This window comes from Humulus lupulus, chromosome X (genome assembly GCF_963169125.1).
Source record: "Humulus lupulus chromosome X, drHumLupu1.1, whole genome shotgun sequence".
Lineage (NCBI taxonomy): Eukaryota > Viridiplantae > Streptophyta > Magnoliopsida > Rosales > Cannabaceae > Humulus > Humulus lupulus.
Window position 1 is genome coordinate 200,187,752 of NC_084802.1, and position 20,115 is coordinate 200,207,866.

Here is a 20,115-nt window from a genome sequence, read left to right on the forward strand (position 1 = left end):
CTGCTATTCCCTTTTCAGGGATTTTGTATTTTTCTTTTATTTAATTAAAATCAATCTCACACAAAATAAGGTGTTAATCTTTTTAAGGAAAAGATGACAACCATATTTCAAAATTTAAATTCAAAATTCAAATTGATAATCATCCTCTTTTAAAATTAAATAAATCAAAAACTATTTTTGACTTACCAATTTTATTTTCTCCCACTCAAATAAAATAATTAATTTTAAAAAAATTATTTATTTATATATATGAAATTCAAAAATTTATATATTTAAATTAATAATTAATTCTAAATTAAAAATTTATATATCATATAATTGCATACTTAACCCGAAGAATAAATTCTTCTCAAATTCCCAAATTACAGTTACACCATTGTATCAACTCTTACATTGATATGTGTTGATAGAGCCACCATGGGGACCTGTGGACCTATAATATCAAGCTCCAATAAATATTACATTATTAATCAAAGCTCTTTGATTAAATAATCATATTTATTAATCTCATGATTACTCCACTAAAAACATGAGATTGAACTCTTGATAATTGTAGACATATATTTACTGGGTGTTTTATTAAAGAATAAAGTGTCTATTAATATAATTATTACATTCAACATTAATCCTCTATTAATGGTTCATAATTAAAAGGAATAAAATTATCGTTTTACCCTTTTAGCTATATCTTGTTCCTAGAGTACCATTGACTTTACTAGTGAAGGTTGTGTCACATCAAGTTTGTGACGTGAGCGCTCATAACTTTTTCAGTTCCAAAAGCCAACCCAATAGGGAACCTTATTCAATCTATAAGAAGGTATAGATTCCATATTTGTTAAACTATGTCCCCGGTCATATACATCATTCAGTCCCCAAAACAATTGTTCTTAGCCTGATCATTATGTCAAACCTTAACACAAGAATCAAAGGATCACATGAAATATATAGGAGTTCATAGCAACCTCACGATTAAGATTATCGTGTATATGATCATCGTTTGATGTGTTTGATTAATACTATGAAACGATGCTTAAACAAGTATTAACAAATCACATGTGGTTCAGTTCTACATACTCTCAGCATGCAAAGTACATCCACTAAAGTGTCCTAATACACTAGTAACCCAGATCTAGGTCACATGTATTCATAATACTAGTGGACCGTACTAGCAGTAATTAATCTAAAGATTCCATAACTTTATTTCACTGTGAACTATTTAAGTTTATTATCTTAATCTCGATCCTCCCATACCAATATGAGATTAAGACCACATAGATAAACTTTAGAATTTTATGATATTCACTTAATATTATCATATAATATCGAACATAGTCTATATATATATGATAATTCAATTCAGTTATTTATTTTATTTAAAACATTTGTCAACTACAATTCCCAACACCCATGGCATTTCACTGTCTGGGGTATCGACCTTATCGAGTCCCAACCTACAGGGGAAGGGAGGAATGAAATATGCCATAGTGGTCATCGACTACTTCACGAAGTGGGTTGAGGCTGAGCCACTCGCTACGATCACCTCTAAAAAAAGCCTTGGAACTTGTCATCAAGAACATCATTTGTCGATACGGGCTCCCGAGGAAGATAGTCTCCAACAATGGATTGCAGTTCGAGAGTGAAGTATTCACGGACTTTTGTCAATGGCATGGAGTTATCAAGAGCTTCTCCTTTGTGGCCCATCCGCAGGCCAATGGCCAAGTGGAAAAAGTTAACAAGACACTCAAGTCCACTCTAAAGAAAATGCTGGAACAGGCAAAAGGAGCTTGGCCCGAGGAGTTGCCTAGGGCATTGTGGAGCTATCGCACCATTGCCAAGACCTTCACTGGCCATTCGCCCTTCTTGATGGCCTATGGGTATGAGGCTATGCTCCCAGTTGAAGCAGAAATCTCCATACATCGACGAGATACGTATGACCGACCACAAACCATGCTTTACTGCAAGAATCCCTAGACCTCGTGGAGGAGCAACGCGAAGCTTCTCAGCTTTGGGTAGAATCCTAAGAAGGCAGCCAGGTATTTTAACTTTAAGGTGAAGGATAAAAAGTTTGGGGTCGGAGATCTGGTGTTGCAAAGAGTCTTCTTAGCCGTCCGAGACCCTGATGCATGAGTGTTGAGACTTAACTAGGAAGGTCCATACCAAGTCGAGAGCGTTGTGTGTCCGGGAACATACAAGTTAACCTAACTTAGTAGGGAGTTGATTCCCCACGCCTGGAATGTTGAGCATCTTTGTCGGTATTACCAGTAATATGATAAGTAAAACTTATTTATTTCTGTGGTATCCCTTGTAGCCTTCGAGCACATTTAATGGAAATTGTGTATGTAAAACACGGTAAGAAATTTATTATTTGCTTATATTTTTTGGTTCCCTTTATTCTATTAATGCTATGAAAGAGCACCCGCTCGCTCAGACAAGTGATCGCAGATTATTCTCCGATCACTTGGGAGGCATGGAGTTAGGGCAGAATCACGCCTCATAGGGAACGACCTAGGAAACTAAGCTTGTCAACCAGAGTAAGCCTAGTGTTGCCACCCTAAGTATAGAAAAAACCTAGGAAACTAATTGAATCTAACCTAGGAGACTAAGTAGAATATGCTTAACACCTAGAAATTAGACAATCTTAGTAGCTCGAGAATAGACTTTTGTCATCTCCCGTGAACATCGAGCCTAAGGAGCACTGACCAAGTCTTTGAGCTCAAGATGCGAACGGATGATCGAGTATTACATATTTGGTCCCAAAGCAGACTTGGGACGCCTCCCGAGGACACCGCGCCCGAGGAGTATGCTCAAGTCCAAATGCCTCGAATATTATAGTGTTGGGAAGTCCAAGACATGGGGAGCTTGGATAGTCAACAAGTGAAGCGCCCCTAGTGTCGTAGGATCCCATAGCTGACCTGGAGAAAACCTAGCGTAAAAAGTACGATAACGCAAATTTAGAGATTCAGGTTACCTCTTGAGGACAGTGCACACCCGAGGAGTAATAATGAAATCCTAATCTTCAAGATGTGAACGGATACCCGAGTCATTCGTACTTGGACACCCCATTAACATCACCTCCTAAGGACATCGAGCCCGAAGAGCATGGTTAAAGCCCCTGGCTGACTTCCCGAGTAGTGCATACTCAGGGGGTAGGCAATCAATGTGCAAGAACTCCTGAAACCCTGAGTCCTTGGACTACAGAGGTACAAGGGGATGACAGACAGACTCCACCTCGAGTCGAAGGAGCTTGGGTACGGTGAACTATGTTAGATTAATGCTAAAATTTGTGTTAAAATCACTTCTAGGACTACGAGCCTATAAGAGACTAAACCTAGAACAACCTATAAAATAGTTTGAGTTCTTGTTCTCGTGGCAGTCGTGTTACGTTGAATTTATAGAACCAAATCAAGTGTTTAAAATGGTTTGAGTTCTTGTTCTCGTGATAGTCATGTTACGTCGAATTTATAGAACCAAATCAAATGTTTAAAATGGTTTAAGTTCTTGTTCTCGTGACAATCGTGTTACGTTGAATTTATAGAACCAAATCAATTGCTTAAAATGGTTTGAGTTCTTGTTCTCGTGATAGTCGTATTACATTGAATTTATAGAACCAAATCAAGTGTTTAAAATAGTTTGAGTTCTTGTTCTCATGACAGTCGTGTTACGTTGAATTTGTAGAACCAAATCAAGTGTTTAAAATGGTTCAAGTTCTTCTTCTCGTGACAGTCGTGTTACGTTGAATTCATAGAACCAAAGCAAACGAAACAAGACCTAAGAACCAAAGTAGTAAGAGTAGTGCAAGCTGCGTAGTTTTTTTTTTAAAATAGTTACAACTATGCTCAGTGCTCGTTGGTTGTCTATGCCCCAATAAGCTATGGCAAGCAGGCCTACTCAGTTTAAAAAGAAAAAGTTATAGACACGACAAAGTTACTAGGGGCCTTCGCCTAGTGGCACCTCTACCACCAACTCGATCACTGGGTTAGCCTCGGGGGCGTGACCCACCGCCGAAGCCTCTCTCTCCTGAGCCATGCGGGCAGTGTCTACCTTGAGACGTGCCTTGAACTTAGTCCTCATGTCAAGATCCTATGTGAATGAGAGATCCATGTCTCTATTGCTCTGCCACGCAACAAAGAGCATGTCCTTGGCCATCACGTCAAGGTCTTTGGCCAGTCCTTTATTGGTTTTCTCCAGCTCATCGACACGGGCTCGAGACTCCACTTGGCTCAACTGAAGCTCTTATCGGACTTGGGCCAGTTCCTCCTCCATGGTTCGCGTGCGCCCTGCAACATCTTCCAGTAACTTGGAGGATGTTTCCTCCAAGACAAAATGATTTGACCTCTTAGTGACCAGTTAGTCCTCCACCTCTCGGACACGGGCCTTGGTGTCCTCCACTTCTTTCGGGAGCCACGAATGTTCCTCCAGGGGGACTGCGATCTCCTAGAGTTGAGCAAGCTCCACCTGGACCCGAACCAACTCCTCCCAAGTCTTCTTCAGCTCGAGAGACCGCATCAGCACTAGGTCCCCGAGTCGTTGATTGAAAGCTGCGGTCTATAAAATCAGAATACCAAGTCAGCCAAAAAGATAGAAAATATACACTAAACTTGGACAGAAATTAAGAGACTTACCCTCATGGAAGCATGGTGGCTAGTTTCCACCAGCACAACCTCATTGTCACTTCCGCAACGGGCGAAGCTGCTAGAGGGCATCTCGCATAAGGACGCCGCTAGTCCCTGCATGAGCTCTGTGCTGAGCGATAAATCCCTGTCTCCAATTCTCCCAGCGAGGAGAGGTTCTAGCCCTTCACGACGAGGAGGAGCGATGGGTTCCTTTGGCCAGTCCTCGCGCAAGAATTCGACCAAGAGTTGGTCATTCTCGTTGCCCTCCCCGATACGAGTGTTGTAGTACTCGGTGACCTCCCTATGTAACTCCGACTCATCATCTTCCATCTTCATAGTTCTCTGAGAAGATGACCAACTGGGGGACCTTGGCTTGAGGGGGGTTGGAAGGGATCTCTTTGCCTTTCCTGGAGAATCCCTCATCTCGGGGAGAAAAGATCTCGAGGTCAATGACCTCACCGGCAGCTGTTGCGCTCGGGGCAGGGGCTGTAGGAGCAGTGGCAGAAGGTGCTTGGGTAGTCAACATCGGCGTGTGCATCATTGTTGGAGTTTTCGAGATGTTAATCTCAGAAGGCCCCGACACCCTTTGACGTTTCAAAAGCACCAAATCGGAAAGGCACATATTGTCTGCACAAAGGAAACACCCTGGTTAGTCCTGATAAAAGAAAGGAAAACCACAACAGAATAAACACATGTGTAGAAAAGAAAAATAAAACTCATCGGGAGTCCCACCACGATCAGGCTCCTCATAAATTGAGGACAATATTAGCAAATTTGCGTATGAGTCGACCCATCTCCTGTGTTAAGTTGGTTTCGTACTGACAAAACTAGGAGGTGTGCATGGTCGTCGACTCATCAAGAGGCACAAAACCTTGAGGGTGACTCTTCCTCCTCGGATTGCAGAGGAACACATCGATGAGATCCTGGTAATCTTGGTACTCCTCTGCAGACCAGTGATGCTCTGAGACTTGGTCACATTCGAGAAGGGAGGGAGAAAAGAATGAATGGTTGGGACTAGTTTCCTCCCTTACACGCCTAGGGTAGTAAAGTGTAATCGGAGATTTACCTTGAGGCATGGAAGATGATTCGATTCCCACCTCGAGCTCCGCCTCGAGTTCCTCGTCTTCCTTTGCCTCTACAACTACCTTAATGGTGAGGACACTCTCTGTATGCTCCTTGCGAAGGCGTTGTAAGTACTGATGATGTTCCTTCGCTGCCATATACTCTGTGTGTAGTCTTGCTACATACCGAGATTACTTCGAATCCCGGAATTCGGTTAACACCACCGGATTTATGCTCTGCCTCGCCTGCAGCAGCCCATATCGTTTGAGGTGGGCATCCGTGACGAGGAAGCCGAGCTCTAGCTCCTCGGGGCGAATGGATTCCATCACCCGATGTCTTTCATCGAAAGAATCGATGAAGGGAGTGCGACAAAACAGACCTGATTAAGATGACACAGACAAGGATACTTAACACTATCGTACTAATTTGCACAAGGACAAACTTACCAACTGTAGTGAAGTCCAAAAGTAATGTGGGGTTGGTTCTTGTAGGGAAGGCGTCTGCCCAAAAAAATTGGTCCTTGTAGGCCCGAGCATGATTCTCATTGCCGCATAGGGCTTTGTAGCCTCTCCTTGGGACCGTGTGCTTCATCAGGGTGTAGTATCTATAATGCCCCAAAATCCCTAATGTAGTTTAATGGTTGGATTAGTAGGCTGGGAGGGCCATAATTGTTTCATTATGCCATTAAACTATTATATGCATATTTATGTGAATTATATTATAATATGATGTTAAATGTATGCATGTGGGTCCACATTTCATCACAGGGGTATTTTGGTAATTTGGCCCGTTGAGGGCATAATTGTATATTTGTATGCATATCGGTGAACTATTGTTGAGGCCACATTATAATGTGGATTTGTTTGAGTTGTTCGACATGAGATGATCTTTGAATTCAAACTATCGGTTTGGTCATAACAGGTTTAAGCTCGGGGCTCGGGGTGAGTCTCGGGGTAATTTGGTGATTAGAGCGTTGCCGGGAATTAAAGGGTAATGGGATATGAATTATTGGTATCTGAGGATATCGAGAATAACGGGAATTGGAGGGCGTTAATTATAATTAATGAAATAGGTGGAAAATGGCGGTTTTACCCTTGGGAGTCTTTAGAAACCTTTAAATGACCTAGGGGCATAATAGTATTTTCACCACCCCTAAGATATATATAGAGCATGTAGACTGTAGAAGCTTATCAAAACAGAGCTTTCTCATTCCTTCATCCGATCATCACTCTTCTCTCTTCTTCTTTTCAAGTTTTGAACCTCAATTTGAAGAACCAAGCTAGGAATCAAAGTTTGGAGCTTAGGGCTTTAGTTCATCCATTGAAGAGGACTTAAATCCAGCTTGAGGTAAGAATTCATCCATGAAACATTAGCTATAATCTGTTTTTCTAATGGTTTTCAATTAAGAAATTTGAAGTGTTTAGTTGAGAATCAATGGAAGTTTTTGAGGAAATTTACTTGGGTTTTGATGCTTGTATGGTGGGTAAGTTGTAGTAATAATTGGTGGCTTTGCTTGGTGATGTTGGGGGAGTTTTAATGAGGTTTTAGAATGAGTTCGAAGGGAAAAAAATAGGGGTTTTGGCTGAGTTTCAAGTGGGGTCGCGGCTCTGTTCTAGAGCGTCGCGGCCCAAGCTTGAGGAAGAGGAAGGAAGAAGCTGCAGGGCCGAAGAGCCGCGACATGGAGATGAAGGGCCACGACCCGTGCTGAGGAGTTGAAAGGGGGCTGCTTCTGGTTGAGGGGCGAGCCGCGGCATGGTGAGGGAGGGCCGCAGCCCTTAGTGGCATTTTGGCTAAAAATAGGTTTTTGGCTTGGGGATTCAAGCCTTAGGCCTCGGGATCGATCCAACTACTCGATTTAGTAGGATTCAATGTCTCGGAGGCTAGGTTTTGGTTCGGGAACCTTTGCTATTCATTTTATTGATGGAATCCTATAATTGGTTATGACCAGGTGACCGTCAAGGAACTAAAAGGTTGATCATTCTCAAGGGTTGTTCTTTTACTAATTCTCGCTCGAACCAGAGGTAAGAAAACTGCACCCTATATGTGACATGCGTGGTTATTATAGAGGCATATTGGTTGTTAAATGTGGACATTGATTGCATATTAAATGCTTAGCAAATCTCGCTTACTTGTGTATGGCACTGACTAATTAGAATCGGTACTGGTCGCGTGTTACTGACCTAAGAGTCATAAACGATATAAGCGTCATGAACGCAGAGCCAATAAAATATTAGATCTAATCGACATCGACATTGAATGACTCATATGGAGCATTAATGCTGGACCGACCCTAAGTTCGATGAAAATTATAAGCACTTGTCTAGTCTATGACTAGTTACTCAAAGCCAGGGCCAAAGGCCTAGGTGACTGTCTTGTCACATGGCTAAGGGAACGGAATCCCACGTTGGTGACTTTATGCTCACTCGGTAGGTTTATGCTGGTGACTATTTCATCAGATACCTATCTTGTTTAAGCTAGTGAAATGATCACTTATCTGTAAGGGAACGGAACCCACCTTAGTGACTTTTACAACTGTCACTGCTCTATTTTGGACTAAAAGTCCTGGATGGTTATTATGATCATCGTTTGATATTATATTCTTGCATTATTGAGTTTTCTTGTTGAGCTTTGGCTCATGGGTGCTATGTGGTGCAGGTAAAGGGAAAGAAAAGCTCACCCAGCCTTGAGTGGAGAGCTTAGGTGGTGATGTGTACATATGCGGCCGCTTGACCACCACTGCCAAGGAGTTCTCAAAGGAACTAGGGGGTTTACCCTATTTTTGCCACTTAGATCGGCGGGTTGTAAATTTTATACTGTAATGATCATTTTGCATTGTAAATGACTTGTAAACGTTTTTATGGGCTCATGAACAGTTTTATGTTTTTATAAAATATATCCTTTCCTTTTGATTGGTTTTCCACCTTAACCTATTAATAACACCTAGAAGCACGCTTTTAATCAAAGAATTCGGTTAGCGAGTTAAATCACGGTTCAAAGTTCACCATAACTATCTTGGGGTAACCAGGGCGTTACAGTATCCCCCTTTTCCCCCCTTCTTTGCGCATTGGCGAAAACTGTAGATGTACAGTATTTTGGCTGGGGTAGGTCACTTCTGCCTCTTGTACAAGACTTACAGCCCTGCCAGTACCTGATATCCATTCAGGGACAGTTAGAAAGGAGCTATGCCGACAAACTTGAGAAAGTCGACATAGTACTGATGCAATGGCAGGGCTACACCTGCTTGGAGATGAGAGGCGTTCCAGGGCCCGAGCCCATGAGTGCTCTCATGCGCCCTCTCGTCCTCCCAAGATAGACGCACTAGTAATTCACTATCGTCCATCCCGTAGTTTTCGAGGATCCCATGCAGCGCGCCTTTATGCCGTAGTTTTCTCGGGAGGTCTACTACTTCGAACCCTGTGGCTGGGTAAGGGGAGTCTGAAGGTGTCGGTCCCGTATTGGCCCCTTCCTCTGAGAGACCAGCTCTGAAAGGCCTCGTCGCCACTGGTTTCGAGCTCTCCCGTACTACGAGAGCTTGGCTGCTACTAGCCACTTATTTTCCCTTCTTGGGGCGTTGTTCCACTTTTCGTGCCATTTGAAGGATTTCGTTGTCGAAGGCGTAGAACCCTTGTTGATGAAGCTCCTCGGACATCTAAAACAAACACCAAGCCGTTAGCGCCTTGACCCAAAGAAAGTTAGGCCAAAACGAGAACCCCTAAGACAACTGCTCGGGGAAAGGGGAAGGAAGAGAGACTAATGACATTGGGATGTCCTCGGAGCCAAGCACCTGGCGCCAGAGACACCACCGAAAAAGATGAACACCGTCGGGGATGATGAACATCGTCAGAATCTGGAAATTTTCCAGATTTCAGTCGAAGGCCCAGAATGACGAGAAACGTCCCAAAACACTTCAGAGCGCCTAAATGAGCCATTTAGGCCATTTTCGACTACAAATAAGGCAAAAACAGCCTCTAAAAGGCTCAAAAAACAACTCCTAAACATGCATCCTAAATTCTCAAACACGCACGAAAATAAAAAGTCGTAGTTCAAGGATACTTACTCGAAATGTAGCGTCGAATTGTGTTGAATCGAGTACGAGCTTTGAAGAACTACTTGGCGTTTACCCAGAAGTACAAAGCTTCACGCCAATCGTCCAGAATGACAGGGGAGTTGGAAAGGATGCACGACTGGAAAATGGGTCGAGAGGCTGAAGAGTTGAAAGCACGGGAAATTTGAAATGGGCTACAATAACGTTGAAAAGTTGGTTCTCGACCTTTTATAGGTCCAATGCTTGGGGTGAAGTAAGTTAACCCCGACCGTCGGATTACCTAGGACATAGGTACTCGAGAACGATCCAAGGGTCGAAGATCAGAAAGGTGTGGACCATGATCATTGGCATTGGAAAAGGGAAATCTAGAGTATAAGTTGAAAGGACACCTAGGGTAAGGAAAAGATATTTCGGGCCGCAGACCTGACCCTTCATTAATTGCATGGATTGATGGGCTCAGCAATGGGGGTTCAACACGTGGCAGGAAATCTCGTAGTGGCGTCAACAGAAGTCCAAACATTTCTCTCCGAGGACTATTCGAGTTTTCCTCAGTTTTAAGTCTCCAGTGTCCGAGGACGAGTAGAGACTTGGGGGGCAAATGTTGTCTGTGTTTTTGCTAGAGGACTTGTGGCAATCCGAGTAGGACATGCGCTTCTTCAGATGAAGCCACGCCCTGAGAGTCAGACCTCGTAGGGTGGATTTCTCAGTTAGAGATCACACCCCTCGGATAAAGATAGGGCACAAATGTGTCTCCGAGGCCATGCTTTGAGAACTGGTTGGCAGTCCACGGTTTTCTTGCAATCAATTATTTTCCAGGTTGAGGACCTTGTCTTCGGGATCTAGAAGGCTAGCCAAGTGTCAACCGATGTAGGTTTGCAGTGTCAAAGGATCTTCTGACGACCTTTTAGGTGATCCGTCCACAGTGTTGTCGATTGTACGACTCGACAATTCGCACTCCCACTACGCCGTCTGACATGGAGATGCGTACAACATGCCCTGACAGTACTTGGGGCATGTTCCCCATAAAGTAGGTACTTTTCTGCAGTGGGGCCTGCAAATTTCACTTGGGTCGTGGTCTATATTCAATGCAGCTCAATGCATTGAATTGGTATTAATCCCCCAATAACAGGAATAATGTACATTAATTACAAATGGTTAGTATTAATGGCCCCAGCCTCTATAAATAGGGCTGGGAGTCTCATTGTAAAGGGTTTAATTTTTTAGAGAACTAAATACTTGTACTCAGAGCAATATAAACGCTGCCTGAGAAAACTCCATAGAAGCTTGCCCTAACAAGCTTCCAATCCTCTTAATACCAGAGACTCGCGGACTAAGGCTCTTTTATAGTCTGAACCACATAAAAACATTGGTGTTTTTGTTGTTTATTTATTTAATCTCTCATTTAAGGTTGATAGCGAAAAAGGCAATCAACATAGTTAATTAATTTATTATTATATATAGATAGATGTTTAGAAACTAAGATAAAAGAAAATAGAGTTAATAGTAATTAATTTATTATATATAGATAGATATTTAGAAACTAAAATAAAATAAAAGAGAGTTAATTATTATTATTTTAAAAAATAGACTAAAAATATATTTTTTTTAGACAAAGTTGAATAGAAAAATGAGAAAAACTAAGAAAATAGATAGAGTGATTTAGAGCAATTTTAGAGTGCCTTTATATAAATAAATAAATTTATAATGTGTAAAAAATATTAGAAAAACTAAGTAAACACATCATTTCATTGTGGCTCTCATTTATAAAAATATATTGTATAAATATATAGATTTATAATAATTTTAAAAAAGAATACAGTATGAGTAAAGAAATTATAATTTGTTTTTTTATAATGATATAAAATTATAATTTTTGTATACACTTAGTAATTCTTCTACTCTTCTTTAATGTTATATATGTTTGTGTAATTCATTAGAAATTATATATAAAATATAAATTTGATAAACTAAAAATAATGTAACTATTAGGCAAAATTGAGTTAAATCAATCATCATAGTAAAAAACATATTAATATTTGGACAAATTACAAATCAAAGTCAATGAAGGGTTTATTTATAGCCTAAAAGTATAACCTCACAATGATTTGTAAACCATGTGGGACTATAGAGATTTTTTAAATTATTAATTGATCATTTTTTAAATAAAAAAAATAGAAAAACCACAAATCATGAGAAAATAGATAAATCATATATTATTGATTCTAGGAAGCCACATCACATTCATATAACTCTCATTTATATAAATATATAGATATATAGATACATAAAAAAATTGATAGCATACAAATATATAAAATTATTCAATAGTGAAACTATTCAAAAATAATATCACAAAGAAAAAGGAATTTAAAAAAAAAATATGACTTTTATATCACCAATGTGCAAAAATATGTGAATTATACTTTTTTTTAATTTGTATAGGAAAATTTATTAAAGAAAAAATTAAAGTATGTGAAACATAATTAGTAACTAACTAAAATATGGAAATCCCACTTTTTTTTAATCATAGTTATGTATTTTTTATTTTGAAGGTAAATATATTTTATTTTTTTTCAATTTTTTAATTATTTTTTCACTTATTTTTCTTTCTTTTTTTCCTTACTTATTTTTTCTTCCATTTTTTTATTATTCTTTTTTTTTGTCTACCAATTTTTTCCTTCATCATTTTTTTTCTTTCAATTTTTCCATTCTCATTCTTTTAATTTTTATTCATTTATCTATTTTTATATTCATTTGTATTTTTTTTCAGTTTTATTTCCTTTTATCTTGTTCCTTCTATTTTTTCTTCATTTTTATATTTATTATTTTATCCTTCTATTTTTTTTTCTTTTTTTATACATATGAGCTTTTTTTCTTCTTCCATTTTTTCTTTTTCGTTTTCATTTTTTTCTACCAATTTTTTCATTCATATTTTTTTCTTTCAATTTTTCCATTATTTTTCTTTTTCTTCTTTTCATTTTTATTCATTCATCTGTTTTTATTCCTTCATCATTTCTTTTGTTTTATTTTTTTTTTTCATATTTTTTAGTTTTATTTCCTAAGTTTTTTTCCCTTATTTTTTCTGCATTTTTTGTTTTTATTCTTTTCTCATTCCATGTTTTTTTTTTCACACATATATTTTAACACTACATAATTACTTTATTATTTTTTTTATTTATTATCTTTTATTATTGTAATTTTTTTTATAGTTTTTTCCACTATAGGTAAAAAAATTCAAATCAATTTTTTCAGAATTTTTTTTTGCTGTAACACTTACAGGAGCACCAAAATTTGAAAAGAAAACTAATAAAATATGAAAACGTAAATGAGTTACCAGTTACCCTAATGGGAACATTCAAATTTAGAAAAAAAATTATATGAAGAAGATGGGAGAGAATGGAAAGGGGGTGGATGTGATTTTTTTTTTCTTTCTTCAGATCTGTGGTAACTGGTTACCTTCCCGTTCTTTGTGTGTATATTTATAAGGGTAATTGGTTACTTTTACGTTCTTTGTGTGTATATTTTTGGGGGTAAATGGTTACTTTCACGTTCTGATGTGTGTGTATATATCTGAGTTATTTATGGTAACTGGTTACTTATGTTACTAAAATCATAATTACTTCTTCTTCCTTTTTTAATAAAGTGTTCTTCCTCTTTTTCCTTCAAATTTGATGTTTTTTTTTCATATCTAATATGAGTACCATGTAACCCCTCTTATGACAGAAAATTACTCATTTCAGGATAACTGGTTATCTCTCCCTCCTGGTACATGTTATTTAATATAGCTCTAGAATTTTTTTTACATAACTATCAAAGATCAATCAAGTAACTGGTTCCCTTTCTTAGGATTTGAAAAAATAAATGTATAATCTAAAAAAAAGGAAAAAAAATGTTTAGAATAAATAAAAAAAATCATTTTAAACACAATTCATATTACAAAAATAATTGCAAAACAACCAAAGAAAAATTTAATATAAAAATAAATAAATAAATAAGCTAAAAAAAATAATAATCAAATTACAAACATACCCTTCTAAATTAATAAAACCTGATTAAGAGTAAAACTATAAAATAAACCAACTTTTACGTAAAAAAAATAGGAAAATAAACTCACAAAAATTAAAATTATTAAAAACAACCATAGATTAATTTTTTCTTTTGAAAAAAAATTATATTTTTCTACACTTTGTTAAAAATCTCATCAAAAATGTAATTTCCTCCTTCGAATCTCATCAAAAATGTAATTTCCTCATTCGAAAATTATAGGGTCTGATTGGTAAGTAATTTAGATTTGATTTTATGATTTCAAAAACTCAAAATGTGTGGGACCCACTAAAATATATGATTGGTATGGTGTTTTTGAAAAGTGTATCCTAATCAGAATTTTAATATTGTGTTGTAATTTAGGAAACAATCATTTCACGTTTTCACCGTTTTGTGATATTTTCTCCAAAAACCTCCCAAGCCTCAGACCCACTTCTCGTCAAAAGCTCCGGCCTCAAACCAGCCTCTCTTCGAATGCTCCAGCCTCGCACTCAGATCTTGTCGATTGCTCCGGCATCAGATCTCGTCGTCTATCTAGTCGAAAGGGCCGGCCCAGATCTCGCATAGACCAACCCCCACCGAAAGCTCCTGCAAGCAGACCCACTGTCGAGTTCTCCCAAGCCTCTGACCCACTATCGAATTCTCCCTAGCCGATCGACGACCTCAATAACCCAGACCCATTGCCAAGTTCTGCCTAGATCTGACTGCCTGGATTTGTTTCAAGGTCTGTAATAAAGTTGTTTTGTAATAAAGCTTGGTGTCGATTTCAGTAGGCAAGAGAGAGAGAGTGTTTTGTAATAAAGCTGTTATCTGATTTTGTTTCTCTCTCTACCCAATTTTCTCTCCCTATAAGTAAGCAAATCTTTTCACCGGAAACAGTATGCACTAGTTATATCATACGCTTCTGAAATATTTTTTCAGGAGAAATCAAAGGGATCCAATTCCAATTTCAGCCATGGCTCCCAGCAAGCTCAATTACACTGTAATCACCTCCTCTCTCTCTCTCTCTATATATATATATATATTTATATGTGTGTGTATAAGTTGGTGTTGTTGGAATTTGTGTTTTTATCTTCAATGTTCAGTTTTGATTTCTTAAAATTAAGGGTGTGAGTTCTCTTCTCTAATGGCTGCTCTAGCTTTTGTGAGATTATAATTTGTGAGTAACTTGGTGTGATTAGATAATCTTTTCTGGGTATTTAGGAATGCATTTATTGTGTTTTTTTTGGTTGCAGTGAACAAATTTATGGGTCTTGACCAAATTTGCTAGATGCAGCAAATAAAACTTGTAATTAATATACTGAATTACATTCATAATATTGGGTAATTCTCATAAGATCTTTTTTTTTAAGTAAACCATATCCAACAATTATGAGAAGAAAAAAAAATCTAAAATGAAGAGAAAGTAATAGATACAATATTTTTATAAGGGCAAAACGATTATAGATGGAAAATACATTATATAATAAATAAACAATAATAAAACTTACAATATGAATTGAGATACAACATGTGGAATAGAGGTGTTATATAGTCTCTAAACCTCTCCAAAGACAGGGGAACATAATATATTAGACAGCAAAACAGTGGAACAAAGATGACCATAGTAAATTTTTGTAACTGTTTCTTCTTAATTTGCATAAATGTAGAGAAATTCTTATTCACAAATTCAATCTATATATATGCCGATAATTTGTATATATCTGAATTGTTTTTCAAACATTGAGTTGCAGAGCATACACTTTACTATGGTGGAGGTGATGGTGTTATTTCTTTGTTTATAAAGTTCAATGTTCTAGAATCGGCTGATTCATGATTTTCCCCATGTCAAAATTTATATGGACTGAGGATATTATGATTTCTGTCTTGTCTTAGGAGAACCTAGCTAGTAATATGCTTTTCTGTCTTGTCTTCCAAAGATAGTAGGTTTAGTGTGATACACATATCATTAGTCCAAGCATAAAGTTCAGTTACAAATGTTCATATATACTTGTCATTAGTTCCTTTACTTTCTTCTTTAAACACATTATTCCTGGTAATATTCTTCTGCACTAACTTCTAAAAATTAATAGCCCTTCTATTACATTAGACATTTCATGAAAAATGATTTACAAGAAAACCAAGAAATACAGACAGAGTTAGATGTTCAAAAGATAGTAATAACAAATTTTCTGATTTCTTTCTTTGTGTAATATGGTGTAAACTTATGAATTATTATTTCAATCCTGTTGTGTTCTTATCAACTTTTCTTTTTGGCAGGTTCCGGGGATTCTTTTGGAAAGCAGCTAGAATAGGTGGGTAATAATAAAGTATTTTGTTGCAAAATTTTCTTCACATTGCATGACATAATACATGAACTCAAAATAATCTTTGTTGTCTAAAATGCTTTGAAGAATGTGAGGAGCTTTTGTGAGTAGAAAGATAGTTTAGATTATATGATATAACATCTGGGACTCATTTCCAATTATAAGGCATCCCAAAGCCATAAAGCAAGTCTGCTTGGCTAACAAACTCTGAGCGTAGGCTGTTTAATAAAAGTCTCTATTGGATGTTGATTAGTTTCCTTCAATAGTTTGAAATTTGGTTTCTTGTCAGTTTTCCTAATGAAGTATTAATGGCTGAAATTTTTCCATCACATGAAGAAATTCCTAAAAAATGGGCTTAGCCAGAGTCACCGATTGAATCGTGTGGAAGATTTCTATATTGTGGTAGTGAAAATTTGTTTAAATACTCAAAAGCTACTGAAAAATTGTTTAATGAAAAGTTGTTCTGAGTCCCTGATTAAATACTCATCATCTTTTGTTTGAAGTAGCAGCCGACCACACCACCATCACACCATTACAGTCCATTTGCTCTCAATCTGCAACATCTGAGGTGAGCTCTTTTTCTCACTCTCTCTACTTTCTTTACATCTTGGAATTCTTTGATTTGAATGTTTGATTTTGAAAACTTGAGCTAATAAATTTAAAAGAAGCATTATTTATGAAGACATAGATTGTGATAGTTAAAATTATGATTAGATGGATGCGAAGAATGTAGACATTGACAATCATGCTTCTTGGCCTGAGGCTATTGAATCACATTATATTGGTCTTTTGTATGAAGAGGCTAAAAAAGGATTACAAACAACAGCCTTGGACACAAAAGGATGGCTAAAAATAGAAAATGACATATTTAATTCTTTTGGAAAGAGATATAAAACGCCTCAATTGAAATCCAAATTCAATCGGTTGAGAAAGACACATCGAGAATTTTCTCATCTTTTGGAACAAATTGGTATGGGATGGGATCCTCAAACAAATACTGTTACAGCAAGTGATGAAGTATGGGACACTTATCTAAAGGTAATAGACTTATGCTATAATTGTGTTGTTGATTACTTGATTATTCTAAATTCATGTTATGTAGTAATGTTGTGTGTTTTTGGATTTTTGTAGAAATATCCAAATGCCAAGAGATTTCGAAAAAAAAGATTGCAACATTATGAGATGCTTGGAGAAATATTCAATAATACAACAGCCACTGGTGGTATGAGTTATGCCTCCACTCAACTTCCGCCTTCTTCAGTTTAGGAACGCCAACAAGAGCGTCATTTTGTTGGCACAGGAGCACATGTTGATATTGATCTTGAATTTGATGGTGATAATTATGGAGAGGAAGAAGAAGTTACTGGTGTACGTCGTCGAGCTACTTCTGCTCCACCAGATGCACCAAAACCAAAAGAGAAAAAGAACAAAGGGGCTAATTCTGCCTTCGACCAAGTGATGGGAGAACTTGCAAAAAGTATTTCTGCTAAGACTGAGACATCATTAACACGGAGTGAGACTATGCGTAAGTATTATGAATCGAGAGAAAAAAGAATTAGCGAGGAAACCAGCAATGTCACTAATTCTTACAATGTGGAAGATTGTCAAAGCATTCTTGATGGTATTCCAGATCTGGATAACAAAATATACCTCAAAGCGTTGCATGAGTTTGTAGCAACCCCAGAATGGCGCGGAATATTCATGAGAATGAATGAGGAGCGTCGACGTGCTTATCTTGATTCATTGTTGGAGTGATTTAATATTGTTTATTTATTATGACTTTGTCTGTTATGAACTACCAAACCATGAAGTTTACATTTTCTAAGATAATGTGTAATGAACTTGACTTAGTGTTTATTGTTGTGATTGAACTTTTATTATTGTCATAATTAGGTACCTAAGATGGATGATTCAGATGAGGAGTTTGAAATATTATTTGGTGATACTTCGTCTTCATCAAGCGAGGAATTAATTGGTCAAGTTCTCATGGCTAATCGAATACATGAGATGCAAAAATCTCAACAGATTAGACGACCACTACGCACTTCAAATATGTCTGGACGTCAATATTTACTTGAGCTGCTAAATGGACATCCTGATAGATTGTTTTACACAGTTAGAATGGACGTTAATACTTTTAGATCTTTATGTCTTCGATTAGTTGAAATGGAAGTCATAGAACATGACAGGGTAATTAGTGTTGAAGAAGCTGTTGTCATGTTTCTATGGATAGTAACACACAACCAACGAGTTAGGACTGTGGCCGAAAGATATCAACATTCGGTAGAAACTGTTTGTCGTCAGTTTGGCAGAGTGCTAGATGCATTGTGTTATTTAGGAAATGAAGTAATAAGGCCTCTTCACTTTAATACTGTGCAAGTAGAAATTCAAAATAATTCGAAGTATTTCCCATGGTTTAAGGTAAATTTTATTTATTAATTTTAATAAAAAATTTGTTATAATTCATATCAATTTAATTAAAGTTGGTAATGATATATCTGATTTGTTATGTAGGATTATGTTGGAGCAATTGATGGTACTCATGTAAGTGCAGTTGCACCAGCTCTAAAACAACTTGCATATAGGGGAAGAAAAGTAGATGTAAAACAAAATGTAATGGCTGCATGCTCCTTTAATATGATATTTACTTATGTCTACGCTGGATGGGAAGGAACAGCCAATGACTCTCGAGTGCTTCTTGATGCAATTAGAAAAGACGATAACTTTCCCATGCCACCACCAGGTCTTAAATTACACTTGTCTTGATGCATTATAATTTTCTTTCACATTCCCTTGTTCATAATATGTGATTTTAATATAGGTAAATACTATGTTGTTGATTCTGGCTATCCAAATATGCCTGGGTTTCTAGCACCATATCGTGGTGAACGTTATCACTTGCGTCGCTTTAGAGGAAGAGGGAACCATCCTAGAGGTGCGATGGAGTTATTCAATTATAGGCACACATCATTGCGCAATGTGATTGAACGTTGTTTTGGACTTCTTAAAGGCAGGTTTCCCATTTTGAAGTCAATGCCTCCATACTTGCTTGGAAAGCAACGTCGAATACCAATAGCATGTTGCGCTATCCACAACTGGATCAAAATGCATTCTATTAATGATAGAATGTTTGAACAATATTCAGTTGATGCTACACCTGTTGAAGATATTGAAGGAACTAAAAACCAATCTAATACAACAATAGAAAACCAACAAGAAGGAGATGAAGCAGGAATTTCTGAGGCACCACAGATTAATTTCAGTTAAGCTTATATGACTCAGATGGAAAATGTTAGAGATGACATTGCTGGACAAATGTGGCTTAGTTATAACAATAATATTTAGTTAATTAAAAATATGTAACTTTAATTTAGAAAAAAAAAATCAAAATTAACGACAATGCAATATTGTTATGAATTTAATCAATGCACTATTATTAAATTTTAATTTATCAATATAATTAAATTTTACTTAATTAAATTTGTAGATAAATCAAAATTTAATATTATACAACCTATGTATATAAAATATAAAAATAAAAATAATATTCAGATTCAGCTGAACCAATCACGTTTTCAGTTTATGTTATATTTTCAAATTTAATACCAATCACAGATTCAGTTTTTTAAAACTCAAAAACAGTTTCCTGACATTGAACCAATCACATTTTCAGAAACATGTTTTTAGTCACTAAATTCAGATTTTTATTTCAGAATCTCATTTTTCAAAAATACAGTTTTCTAATCACGAACCAATCAGACCCATAATGTCTCTCTCAATTTTACATTTACCTCTCTCTCCTGTTCCAAATTTAGCTTTAATTCTCGGAGCACGACTTTTCTTTTTCCCTTATTCTATAGACCGTGCATACATTAATGATGTTTCTCAAGGCTAAGGAAATTATCAAGTCAATTGAGAAGAATGAATAATCGATCCATCCCTTATCTCTTTGGTCTTCCAGATTTCTCTTTGTATTTAATTTGTTTGTAGTCCAATATATGTTAGCCTAAATATTTAATCAACAAAACTACTTGTATATATATAA

At 36.9% G+C, this 20,115-nt stretch overlaps 2 protein-coding genes across 2 annotated transcripts; both read left to right on the forward strand.

The window, feature by feature from the left end:
• The first annotated feature begins 16,784 nt into the window (after positions 1-16,784).
• Positions 16,785-17,825, forward strand: LOC133806622 (L10-interacting MYB domain-containing protein-like). The gene is made up of 3 exons (XM_062244713.1): positions 16,785-17,108; positions 17,202-17,292; positions 17,371-17,825. The coding sequence occupies exons 1-3, from the start codon at positions 16,785-16,787 to the stop codon at positions 17,823-17,825; spliced, it is 870 nt and encodes a 289-aa protein (XP_062100697.1).
• Positions 17,826-17,972: 147 nt separating this feature from the next.
• LOC133806623 (protein ALP1-like) lies at positions 17,973-19,337 on the forward strand. Its single transcript, XM_062244714.1, has 3 exons — positions 17,973-18,491; positions 18,585-18,813; positions 18,892-19,337. The coding sequence occupies exons 1-3, from the start codon at positions 17,973-17,975 to the stop codon at positions 19,335-19,337; spliced, it is 1,194 nt and encodes a 397-aa protein (XP_062100698.1).
• Positions 19,338-20,115: the final 778 nt, after the last annotated feature.